At 46.5% G+C, this 12,431-nt stretch overlaps 1 protein-coding gene across 1 annotated transcript; it reads left to right on the forward strand.

Annotated features, from left to right (window-relative positions):
• The first annotated feature begins 1,351 nt into the window (after nt 1–1,351).
• Nucleotides 1,352–12,243, forward strand: HACD3 (3-hydroxyacyl-CoA dehydratase 3). Its single transcript, XM_062501357.1, has 11 exons — nt 1,352–1,438; nt 1,890–1,932; nt 2,987–3,060; nt 4,959–5,123; nt 6,035–6,086; nt 6,463–6,573; nt 7,195–7,322; nt 7,824–7,936; nt 8,434–8,540; nt 9,288–9,419; nt 10,348–12,243. The coding sequence occupies exons 1-11, from the start codon at nt 1,352–1,354 to the stop codon at nt 10,422–10,424; spliced, it is 1,089 nt and encodes a 362-aa protein (XP_062357341.1). The 3' UTR covers nt 10,425–12,243.
• Nucleotides 12,244–12,431: the final 188 nt, after the last annotated feature.

Below are 12,431 nucleotides of genomic sequence, written 5' to 3' on the forward strand. Positions count from 1 at the left end.
GGCTGCAATAACGAGTGTTAAATCCCGGGCACACCCAGGCTCCAGTGCGGTGAAGCTCAGGCTCCAGAAACGTGAGCCTCCAAAACAACCCAAGCTCCAGAGCTGTGAGCCCCCAGCCAAATGTTTCTATACCTCTGAATTTCCCTTTGCAAGGCACAGTCCCTTTTTTCAAAGAAAAATCTTTACTGACCCCTTATAAATCAGAAAAAAATACTTTTCTGCAGGTGCTCCCTCCTAAATGCACATGCAGGGGGAAGCTCTGGGTCACACCGGGACCTGAGGGCTGGTTTTCCCCACACGCTGCCCCAAAGCTTCTGTGGGGTTTGTGTTCCCAAATCAATCCTGGGAACCATTGCTATGGCTCACCTGACATTCTGGGGCAGCTTCACAGCAGCAGGGCCTGGCAAAGGCTGGGAATCCTCCACCCGGGGGCAGGCTGGGGCATGGATCTGGTGTCTCCACATCAGAGATTCATACAGAAAACCCTAAGGTTGGAAGAAAGAGGCCATGCCAAGATGGGTCTGAAGGAGGATGGATTTGCTCTTGGAGCAAGGATTGTTGAGGGCGAGGGGCCCTTGGGTGATCTGCTGAGGGAGTGAGCGGCAACCTTTTTGGAAACAAGTCAATGCTGTCCTTTTTTAGCCTTATTATCATAGAATTGTGGAGTAGTGTGGGTTGGAAGGGACCTTAAAGCTCAGCCAGTTCCAGCCATAGGCAGGACCACCTAAACCAAGTTGCTCCAAGCCCCATCCAACCTGGCCTTGGACACTTCCAGGGATGAGGCAGCCACAGCTTCTCTGGACAACCTGTGCCAGTGCTTGACCCGCAGAAGGTCCTGGGGCACATAATAATGACAGTGCTAAGGGTTCTATCAGGTTGGGCCTCACGGCTGCAGGATTGGTGTTTGCGAAATCATCAGTATCTCCTGTCATGGCCGAGACGAGGTCAGTCTCTTCCACCAGGTAACAGGCTACAGGACAAGGGAAACTGGCTTAAATTATACCAGGAGAGGTTTTATTTGGATATCAGTGAAAACTTCTTCACAGAAAGGGCTGCTGAACATTGGCACAGACTGCCTGGGGCAGCGGTGGAGTCCCCATCCTGGAGCGATTTCAGAGCATGGCTTAGCGGTGGCCTCGGCAGCGCTGGGGAACGGTCAGGTTGGCTCTTGGAGGACCTGCCCGCCTCAGACGCCGCCATGGTCCAGTCACTCTCAGCGCCGGAGCAGCCGGACCCGCCCGGCCATGGCGGCCCCGCCCGCCCCCGGCGGCGCGCGCAGGCGCGCGGCCCGCCCGGCGGGGCTCGCAGTGCGCAGGCGCGGGGGCGCCGCGGGCCGGTGCGGGCCGGGACGATGGCGGGGTCCAGCCTGCGGCCGCACGTGCACTGGGCACAGCGGCACCGCGAGCTCTTCCTGCGCGTGGACCTCAGCGACGTCCGGGTACGGCCGCGACACGTGGGGACACCCGGGGACAGCCGGGAGGACTCACCTGCGGGGGATGGTGGGCAGCCTGACCTGCGGACACCCGGGGAGTGACACCCGGGGAGTGACACCGGGCGGGGACACCTGTGGTGGATTGGGTGTTGGGGGGAGAGTCACCTGGGGGATGCTGGGGGGAGGTCACCGGTAGGATACCTGGGAAGACTCGCGTGGGGGATTCTGGGGGGAGATCACCCGCAGGACATCTGGAAAGACTCACCTGGGGGACCCCCGAGGGGAAGTCACCTGCGGGACCCCCAGGGGTGACTCACCTGCGAATGTCCCCGGGGGCTGCGGCAGCGGGGGGGGTCTCGCAGCGAGGCTCGGCGGTCCCGGGAGGGACCCCCCGGGCGGGTGCAGTGACCCTTGCAGGTTTGTGAGCTGCCAGCTGATTCATGTTCTCCCTCTGCAGAACCCGGACATCACCATCACTGACAATGTCCTGCACTTCAGAGGTAGGGGCTCCATCGCGGGGGGTCTCAGCCTGACCCCCACCCCTGGGCTGCCGTTGTCCCAGTTGTCCCCATTGTGGGGTGCTTGGTTCCCATCAGGAACCACGGTGCTGGGCACGTTCTGATCTGCCACAGTCCCACCCACCCACAGCCCTCTGTGTTCCAGCCCTGGTAACCACAACAGGCCCTATCTTATCTAACAAGAAAACCCCAACCTCCCTATATTTAAATACCAGTGGAATTTCCATATATCCTTCCCATCCCAGGCCAGCCAAACCCCGGGGATAACTCACAGCAATTTTTCCTTTCACAAAGACCTTATGTGCAATTCTTATCGAGCCTCCACATCAGGAACTAGTGCTCCATTTGGAAACTAAAGCAGATCTCGCCCTGAAAGATGGTTTTTTTTGCAGCTGGACAGCTGCACATTCCAGCACCACGGAGTTTTTTAAGATGTCTCATTAGGAACTGCTGTCTCCTTGGTGAGCAGCAGGCAGGCCATTTGATAGGAGGGTGTTGCACATCGTGTTCTCTTTGGGATCAGTTTACGGCGTGGAAGGGTGGGAATTAAACACAGTGTGCAGAGTTTTGGAGCCCTTCTGGGAACAGGATCAATGTGGGAGATGACAAATGAAGCCTGGTAAGTGCACTGCTGCTGGGAGGGACTCCCCACATCACCCTCCTACACACCCATCTCCCTGGGCGCTCCATTGTGCGGAGGCTGGTCCCCAAAGGCAGGAGATTTTCAGCTGGATTTGAGTTGTCTGTGAGCAGCCTTTTGATGCCCTCTTTTGGGAATTTGACACGCTGCCTTCCTGCAGCAGGGACCCTTTTCCAGTGTGGTGCAGAATTGCAGCAGCTTTAGCTGCTGACTCCTTCATCTGCCCCTCCAGGCAACGTTTTGGTGTATTCCTTGTTATTGTGTGGTTTTCTCTTGCCTCTCAGGAAGGTGGAAGGAAAGTGCTGTGAATAAGTGCTGAATATTTCTGTGCACAAAGTATCCTTTGCAGGTGGAGTGTGTGGAACCTCACACTGACTGTCAATTCTTGTCTTTTAGCCCAGGGTCATGGTGCCAAAGGAGACAACATCTATGAATTTGAGATCGAATTCCTTGAGCCAGTTGAGCCTAAAGTAGGTATTTTTGCTTCTCTAATTCTTGCAAAGGAAAAGTAATTTTTGAAGAACTTGAAAGGAAAATGGCTGTGCATAAAGTTCCCAATATACTGTTTAAATTTTTCTGATAACTCTGTAACAGCCAGCTCTGTGGCTGTCCTGTGTGCCATTGTCTTGTTTTAATGCAAATCACCTTGCTGGAGCTGGTGCTTGGGTGGACCAGCTTTAGCAGACATTTGCTTGTATCACTTGTTACACAGAAGTTGTAAGTTTTTTAAAGGATTTAAAGCAGCAAAATAATGGGAGAATCTGGCAGTGTGTTGTCTGATGCAACCTTGACTGGAGGTCAAGGAAACATTGTGCATTCAGTATGATGTTTCATGGCTTCCTTTGTAGCTGGACAAAAGAAGAGACTCAGGAGAATTCATATTTCTGGTTTGAGCAGATTCTTATGTTGTGATATGTTGTGGCTCCTGTTGCAGAAATCTCTCTTTAATTCCTGTTGCAGTCTGAGTGGAAAGAGCTTGGCTCAAAGAGCCATCCCTCTGTGTTATTCACAGGTAGCTGTGAGGTTCTGTCCCTGCCTCTCAGAGCTGTTAGGGACACAGGAGAACTTGGGCTTTTCTCCTGGGGCAGGATTAGTGCTGCTTATTCCTGGCTGAGTTGGGATAGCTCCAGTTAGACCAGGAGCCACCGTTCACCTCTGCTCTTTGGCAGGGAAGGAGACCATTGGAGGGTGAATTTCCAGGCTCTGTCAGCAGGCACATTTCTGGTGTGGTTCCTGCCAGGTGTGGAGTGGCAGACAGTGAACAGCTCTTGGTTCCAGGGTCTGGTCACTGCCTTATCATCTGCTGGCCCACAGTGTGGGAGAGGTGCCTGTCTCTGCCTGTGCCTGTCTCCTGTGCTGGCAGACACAGGCTCTGCTGTGAGCCAGGCCTGGAAGGCAAGTCCTTGCTTCTGCAGAGCAGCCTCCTTCCAAAAGTCATCACTCTGAGTCACTATGGGGGGACTGGAGAACAGACTGCTCTGTGTAACTACAGATGCTCAGGACCAGGAAGTATCACAGTCCAGGGTTTTCTTCTTTAGTTTTGATATGCACCATGAGTTCTCCTTCTGGTGCCAGGTTGGCCAGCAGTGAGAAATGGAGCCTGTGGCATGCAAGGACGAGGTGTAGTAGCTGTAAATTACAGCTGCAGCCTTCAGATGTCTGAAGAGCAGCCAGCCAGCCTTGACAGAGCAGAGCTGGTGTAACGTGCTCAGTTTGGAGTGCAGCAAGTTCAGCTGGTCTGAGAGGCACTGCCATGTGGAGCAGCCTCTCTGGTCAGGAGGTAGGCTCCAAGGTGACAGTGCCATGGACTCCAAGGTGACAGTGGGCTGTAAGAATGGAGAGGTTCTGGGCTGCCACTATGCAGTCTGAGAGGCCTTGTGGGGTGGCAGTGACCACACGGCCTGGTCTGTGAGCTCACCTTGTCTCCAGGTGTTCCCTAAGGCTCTTAGCTCCTTCTCTTGCTGCAGCAGAGGTCACATGGGGTCCCCTGTTTAGACATGTACCTGTAGCTGCTGGCAGTGTTATTTTTACTGCTGGCTAGAGGAGGTGGGAGGCTCACAGTACTAAGTACAAGAAAGTGTAAAGCCAAGATCAGGGGTTCTGTCTAACAAGGCTGGCACTGGGGTCTCTGCTAGCTCTGTGGTGGGATGCAGTGGTGCTGTGATATGGGCAGGCTGCTCATCAAGTCCTGCAACCATCACAGCTGCCATCTTCAACTGGACTGCCCTTTGCTTCTGTGCCTTGGGTGGCAGAGACATTTATGCTGCAGCAGTTGTATCATCCCTGCCTCCTTGATAAGGGGAGCTTGGGTATCAACTCAGCCTCAGAGCTTGTTTCTTTGGACTTTTGCTGATGTGTCTGCCTCCAGCCTGTGTGCAGGATGACCCAAAGGCAGCTGAACATCACTGTGCAGAAGAAAGAGAGTAACTGGTGGGAGAGGCTGACCAAGCAAGAGAAGCGCCCGCTCTTCCTGGCGCCCGATTTTGACCGCTGGTTGGACGAGTCAGATGCTGAAATGGAGCTGAAGGAGAAGGTCAGTCCTGTGGGCACCTGTAGCTTGTGCTGCCAATTACAAAGCAAGGACAGCTGTTCTCCTGTGCCTGAACCTGCATTCTTCATTTACCAGGAGTTGCTTGGCATACTGATAGTTATTGCTGTTCTATATAGAGTTGGTTGAGTGGTTCATATTGTAAGCAGGAACTGGAAAATGGGCACATTTCTCGTTAGAACCGAAGGCTGTGTGCTGCTTCCTTACATGTGTCCCTTGCCTGGTGTCCTGATCCATAGAGGATAATGTCACTCTGCCATGTGGAGCCCGAAGGAGAGAGTCCTGGGCATTGTCTGTGTGGGAAGCAGGGATTGCTAAGGCTCTCCTGAGCCCCAGGGCTGGCCCTGCTGGTGTATTCTCACCATCTGGTGAGCTTGAGCACCTTATTGAGGTGGGGAGGTGCAAGATGGACTTGGAAAAGACTTGAACAGACCACAGTCCTGCAAATAAATCCCTTTTACAACAAACAGTGCCCTGTTCCCCTCTGCAGCCATAAGCTTAGCACAGAGCAGAGAGGGGCACTGCAGTGCCAGGACCCAGAAGCATTAGGAAAGGTAGGCAGAGAACCTGGGCTGGATGTTCTCTGTTCTCTTCAGGTTGCTGGTGGGTCATGTAAGAAATAGCACAGGTATAACTGCGAATTAACACAGAAAGCAGAGGATTTTTCAGCAAAATCATCTAATTACTAGAACAAACCACACTATGAGGGCGGGAAACCTTGTAAACACCCTCTGGGTTTTACTGTACTATAATTTCTGGATGATGAATGTGCTGTTTTATGCTGCAAGCTACTGGGTGCTTGGCTGAGTTTTAAACCCACTAGCTTTGCAGTAGTATAGTTAACAAATCACTTGCTAATCACAGCAAGTCTTTAAAACCTTATCCTTCATCTTAAGGAAGAAGAAAAGATTAACAAAATGAAAATAGAATCCAGAGTCCCAAAAGACCGTAAGTAATTGCATTTTCTTGTGGGTAAAGTGGGATTTAGAAAGTTTGTTTATACTTTGTGAACCTTGACTGTTGAATAGTTTTGAGTGGCTTGGTGTGTCTTGGAGGGGGATCTTTGAATTGTGAGCTGTTAGAAATGTAATAAAAATGAATTGAATTTGCCAAGGAATGTCAAAAATCTGAAGAAGATTCAGAAGAATTGAGAACTGAGTTCTGGTTGATGGTGGCAAAAGCAGGACCACCAGTGCACCCAACAAGGCTTTTATTACAATCAATAACTTCCCTTTTCCTTACAAGCTTTATTCTCAGAAAGCCTGGTTTGCAGCTCTATTACCATTGCACTCTGCTCACCTGATGTGTTTATTATTCATTTTAGCTTTCAAACACCTGAAGAAGGGATACCTAATCATGTATAATCTTGTACAATTTTTGGGATTTTCTTGGATTTTTGTGAACATGACAGTACGACTGTTCATCTTAGGAAAAGGCAAGTAATGAACACTATTTTATTTATTTTGGAGGGTTTGACTTGATTTTCAGTGGTTTTTTTTAAAAGAAAATTTAAATAGCAAAATATAAAGGGAGACATATTTAGGAACAAAACCATGAATGCGTTGCCAAAGAGCACAATGAAAGCCTTTCAAAGGTCATCAATGTGTCAAGGGCAGGAAAATATTGTCCCCTTGTAAATCACAGCTGTATACTCTGTGAATGATACTTGTACTCTGCCAGGATCACTTCTAACAAAATCAGCTGAAGCAAAATATCTCGCTCACTGCAATGTTAATGGTTTTGAAAATGATCTGGACAGTATATTTTGTTTTTGAAGCAAGAACAATCCATTCTGTTGAGGTGCATCACTACTGCCTTTTTTGTAAAGCAGTTACTGAAATAACTCTTGATCCTTCTGTGTGTGAAATGGAGCAGTGTTTCTGGCCTAACTGCTGTGAGTTCAAGATAAGGCCTATAAAGCACTTATGTAATTATGCATCATATTTTTCTCAAATACAACTAGAATCCTGTTATCACAAGCTGTGCTGCTGCACCAGCTTCCTGAGCATGGAAATTAATTTGTTCTCTAAAATGGTTGGTTTCCTGTGTCTTACAGATTCCTTCTATGACACATTTCACACCATTTCTGATATGATGTATTTCTGTCAGACTCTGGCATTAATGGAGATCATGAATTCACTAATAGGACTGGTCAGATCACCGCTGATACCTTCTGTAGTGCAGGTAATATTTTTAAATTCTTCTCCTTGCTCTTATATTTAAAGTAAGTGTTTATTTTACGCAAGTGTTGAGACTCTCCGTAAGTGATGCAACCTCACTGGCACTGAACTAGAGGATTTCTTATTCATGAGGCAGGAATCCATGCTTCCCAGTCTTGGCTGTGACAGGCTGTTTTTTTCCTTCCATCACCTGGGTAAGGGAGTCCAGGACAGCAAAAGCAAGAAGCTGATAAAAGTACCTAATTTTGATTTGGTGCCAGTGCCCTTTTTATCCTGGTTGTGGTTGTTATGCATAAAAATGAGGATGGGAGATTTAAGACTGGATCTCTTGGATTGTACCTAAATACAGAGCAAGATGCCTACTTGTAAAAAGGAGGTCAGCTCAGCTGTGAGTTAGTTGTGTGCTCAGATGTGTGAGGAGTAGGTATCTTGTGTTTCTGACAGCAAGACTTGCCCTTTCTTTTGATGACGAGTGAATGTTCCTTAATATGTTTTTCTTTAATAGGTATTTGGAAGAAACTTCGTTTTGTTTGTTATCCTTGGAAGCTTGGAGGAAATGCAGAGCAAACCTGTGGTGTTCTTCATATTTTATTTCTGGAGTATCACTGAGCTGTTCAGGTTGGTGGGATTTTCCTCCTACGAAGTGTGCACAGAACAAAGTGTTTTTTCCCCGAGAACTCTGTAAAGAAAATTTTGATCTTTGTATTTTTTGGAAGAGTTGGCTCCAGAGGGTAAAAGCTCCTGGAGTCGTGGATTTTTCACAGCCTTCCTTCATCTGCCAAAAGCTGAGGCAGGGCTGGAGTCTGAAAGTGATACTGCCCTGTTGCTTTAATTCTTTATTGCTTTGAATTTCCATTGTTAAATGAAGTCTTCATCTTTGAAAAGAAGTTATTTTGAAAGGTTTATTAGGCAGTCTGGCAGTTCATCCCTGTGTTCAGAATGACTTGAGCTCTGTAAACTGCCTAGTAACTGTGTGTCCATCATCACCTACAGGGACAATGCCTTGAATATCCTTGTGTCATTTGGGAATTGTGTTGAGCACACAGTGTATATACACAAAACTAATTCTAGTAGTAGTTTCTATTTTAAGGTGTTTGTTTCTCCTCACACTGTAGGTATCCCTATTACATGCTTTCCTGCATTGGAATTGAATGGAAGCCACTCACCTGGCTCCGTTACACTGTCTGGATCCCTCTCTACCCCTTAGGGGGCTTGGCAGAAGGTAGCTCCTTAAAACAGTTCACTACATAATGAATTTGAGGCTGGGAAAATAACTCAATCTCTTTTTGGCAGCTGGACTTAAAATAGTAAAATAGAACAACAGATTAATAGATTTTCTTTGAGGTGAACCAAATATAAGCATTTTGTCTTTCATACTGAATCAAGTATTATTTTCAATTTGATGTGAAAAGAAGTCTTCCTTTTGGAGGAAAGACTCCCTTTCTGGAGGGGGAAGTAAAGACAACAAAGGGTCGCACGAACAAATGGGACAAGCTCTGCTGACCCAAAGCTTTGTCTGCTGGGCCTGACTTGCTCAGCCTGGCCTGGGTTCACACCAGCTCCCAGGTCTTATTATTATCTTATAAATCACTGCAGGGGACAGGCAGGAGCTTATTCCTGTGTTGCAAACCCGTGTCTGTGAGCCAGGAGGTGCTTTGGGCATTGCCCAATGCTGAGCAGGGGGAGGAGTGTGCCTCTTTCATTGCTGGGGATATTTCTGGATGGCAAATCCTGCTGGCATGGGCCCTGGGGCTGCAGCTGTGCGTGAGAACAGTCTCACCAGGAAGGTTCACTGCTGCACCCCCTCAGCCAGGTGCTTCCCACCCTACTGCAAATTCCACACCTTCAAAACTGCTGTCATTAATCAGCGCTGGCAAATAAGAAGGGACTATGCTGAAATAGTTGTTGTGGGCTGGGTAAGTATATGTTTTATCTGTACTTGGTAATGATGGTGACCTTCTGCTTTCAGCTGTCTGTATTGTTCAGTCCATTCCAATCTTCAGTGAAACGGGGAAATTTAGCCTGGGATTGCCAAATCCACTGAACGTCACAATCCAGTTTCCATTTGTGCTTCAAATATATCTTATAGCCTTGTTTTTAGGTAAGTATTTATTTATATTTCTCAATATTGAAATAAAAAGGCCAGTTTGCCCTGAATAACTTGATTTTTCAAAGCAAATGAAATTCCTGCATCTTGGGGACCATGGCAACACAAAATTGCTTGAGTTTAAGCGTTATCCTTGTGGATTGTTCATGTAAATTTGTCAGTGATAGAGGGGAACACATCTCCAATGAGCTCTGATTAACTCTCCAAAAAGGTGATCTTGGTAACAAATTAGCAGCATAAACTTGGGTTAAAGGATTAATTTTTACATGTATTTATAACCATAGTATACTTAGTTTCACCTTTTATGGGGGTGTTTGAGCTTTGGAATGATGTAGTGGCAATCTAAACATAATATCAAAGTAAAGTAGTTTAGTTAAATGTTGCAGTATAATCACAAATGCAGTGTGAAGTCATGTTTTCCAGAAAACAATATAGAACTCTCTTCAAATAGTATATTTAAAGAAGAAAACCTGCTCGAGACATACTTGGTTAACACAATTTAACTTCCTTATACTCACACCCATGCTGGGGATCCACAACTCACCACAATCTAATTTTACACTGAACTTCCACTAGATTTCTCCTGCTCAGACATTGCCTAAAACCACCCTTCAGCTGAGTTTCACTCTGAAATACTTGGTTCATCCTCCTTAGCTCTGCCCAGCTGGTCACAACTTCTTAAAGGTGACAGACCAACCTTCTAAGGAGTCCTTTACCCAACAGCCTGTGCAGCAACTCCTGCCTCAGCCAGCAAGAAAACACTTGCAATTAGCTTTCCCTGCTGTACACATCCTTAAATAATTTATTTAATTGTTTGGGGGTTGGGTTGGTTGGGTTCTGTTATATTTTTAAAATTTGGTACAGCCATTTAGCATAAAAAAGATGCAATGATGTCCTACCTAAACGCTTCATTCTTTTCCAGGGGTATTTGTAAACTTTCGTCACCTCTACAAGCAAAGGAAACAGCACCTTGGACCAAAGAAGAGAAAGATGAAGTGAAGCAGGACTGCAATGCTTTCTTATCTCATTTGGGGACAAGATAAGCATCTAATTCTTACGGTTTTACCCACTGTAATGCGAAGAATTTTGTAAAATGAAATGACCACGCTAGATTTCATGATTTCATAGTGAATTCAGGTAACATTCCCTTATACTGGATTTTGTTCCCTTTCCATCATCTATGCATGGCATTTACCATTGGACATTTAAATGTGTATCCTGTCAACCAGCATATTTAGAAAGAAATCCTATTATCTGCATATGATATGCTTATAATCAGTGGAGCAGCACTAACTAGAAATAGTGTTTATCTTTTAATTGGAGATTTGCTCTTTCAATATTGCATGCAGATAGGGCTTCTGATGTGGGATATGCTCTTAGCTGGCCTGTGCTGTTCCTGGGAGGCGTCTTGATGGCAGGAGGAGGCACAGTCTGAGGCCACCGTGCAGTGTTTGGGTGTTTACCAACCACTGGGATAAAGTTGCTCAGCACATACCCCCCCCTTTTCTTCTGCAGCATTATTGATGGTGCGGAGTTAAAACTGGAAGTAGCTAATGCTGATTTAAATGCTACCAACTTAGTCTGTTTCTAGTTGAGCCTTAACAGAATAGGAGCTCTGTGTGGACCATAGCAATGTGTATTCCTGTAGCAACACATCCTATCCAGTCATCAGGGAAAGGAAGCTGCCACTGAGGGCAGAAATGCTTTCCTGGCTGGTAGAGCAAGCACTGAAATGTAACAAAACAAGGGAACATAGGTACCAGCTTTCCCCTGGCATGTGAACCCCAACAGAACTCCATCCAACCCATGCAAAGGGAGAATGTGGAATTCTCATGGGAGATGGGGCCCCTCTGATCCATCCTGGTGGGGCTGGGACTCCTGTATTTACAGCCTTCAGCACTTTTCTGCCTGCATTTAGGGGTGCAGCAGAGAAGTTGGTGTGTATGGTTTGACTAGCCCCTGGGGGGATGGAACAGAGGGTCAAATAAACTGTATTATTTAGACTGCACATATCAAGTCTTAGTAAGGGAAGTCCCACACAGGGTTTGAAGGACCCATTTCTCTTTGCTTGCTTTAACCACCACCAAAACAAAGCAAAGCTCCCCCCGCCCCGCATTTCAGGTCATCTGCTGTCTCACCTGGAACCTCTGGCTCAGCTGACTTTATTTCAGCATGTCCTTCTTCACACCAAGCCTCCTGTAGTGAATCCTAGATTCCTCTGGCCTCCTTAACCCAGTTTAGAAATGTACAGAAAGTTTGCTCTAAACTGTACTGTGGTTATGAACAGTTTGTTTCCCAGCTGCCACTGCCCCAGGGCACTGCACAGCAAGGCCAGCAATCCAGAACAGACACTGAAGCTGAGATTAGCTTAGTGCCATGTTACTGTTTATCTTTTTCTACTGTAAAACAATAAAAACCCTCCAGAAAATTATTTTATATATAAGTAACAAACAGCAGAAGGTTTGTGATATGGATCCAGTGCTTGTAACTGTAAATGAAATAGTGTTACAAGAAGACTTTAACAAAGAAGCAGTACAAGCTCCACGCTGCATTTCACAAATTGTGTTCTGTCAACAAGAGGCGTGATAAAACTTCTTTTTGGGAGAAGCACAGCCTACTTTACTCAGGAGAGTTGAGCACTATTTACACAATATTTCACTTAGCACACACTGTACCTATGTTTGAAGTATGTGAAAGGGTTGAATTAGCTGAGTTACAGAACAGCAAGGATCACTTTCATACTTTAATTTCTCTGCTGGGCATTTAAACCTCTGTTATGAAATCCGTATGTATTCATCAGTGAAATTGTGGTACCTAGTGCAAGCTATCACAGATCTTACACTACTGAATTTTAGTCCTTCAGGAAGAATGTGTTTCTATTAATAAAGATTTACAACCAAATTTTGTTTTAGTTCCGTTTTTGTTCTTTCAAATTACACAACTTTCTGAGAAGTTGTATAATTTGATATTTAACTTGAGATAAACAGCTAGGACCTGAGCCTTTAC

This window comes from Cinclus cinclus, chromosome 13, assembly GCF_963662255.1.
Source record: "Cinclus cinclus chromosome 13, bCinCin1.1, whole genome shotgun sequence".
Lineage (NCBI taxonomy): Eukaryota > Metazoa > Chordata > Aves > Passeriformes > Cinclidae > Cinclus > Cinclus cinclus.

Excerpts from the sequence above, each read along its gene's own strand:
- HACD3 (XM_062501357.1), top strand. The coding sequence starts at position 1,352 with ATGGCGGGGTCCAGCCTGCGGCCGCACGTGCACTGGGCACAGCGGCAC. Across the intron at positions 5,124-6,034 it reads AAATGGAGCTGAAGGAGAAG|GAAGAAGAAAAGATTAACAA; the intron begins GTCAGTCCTGTG and ends CTTCATCTTAAG. Across the intron at positions 8,541-9,287 it reads CTTAGGGGGCTTGGCAGAAG|CTGTCTGTATTGTTCAGTCC; the intron begins GTAGCTCCTTAA and ends TTCTGCTTTCAG.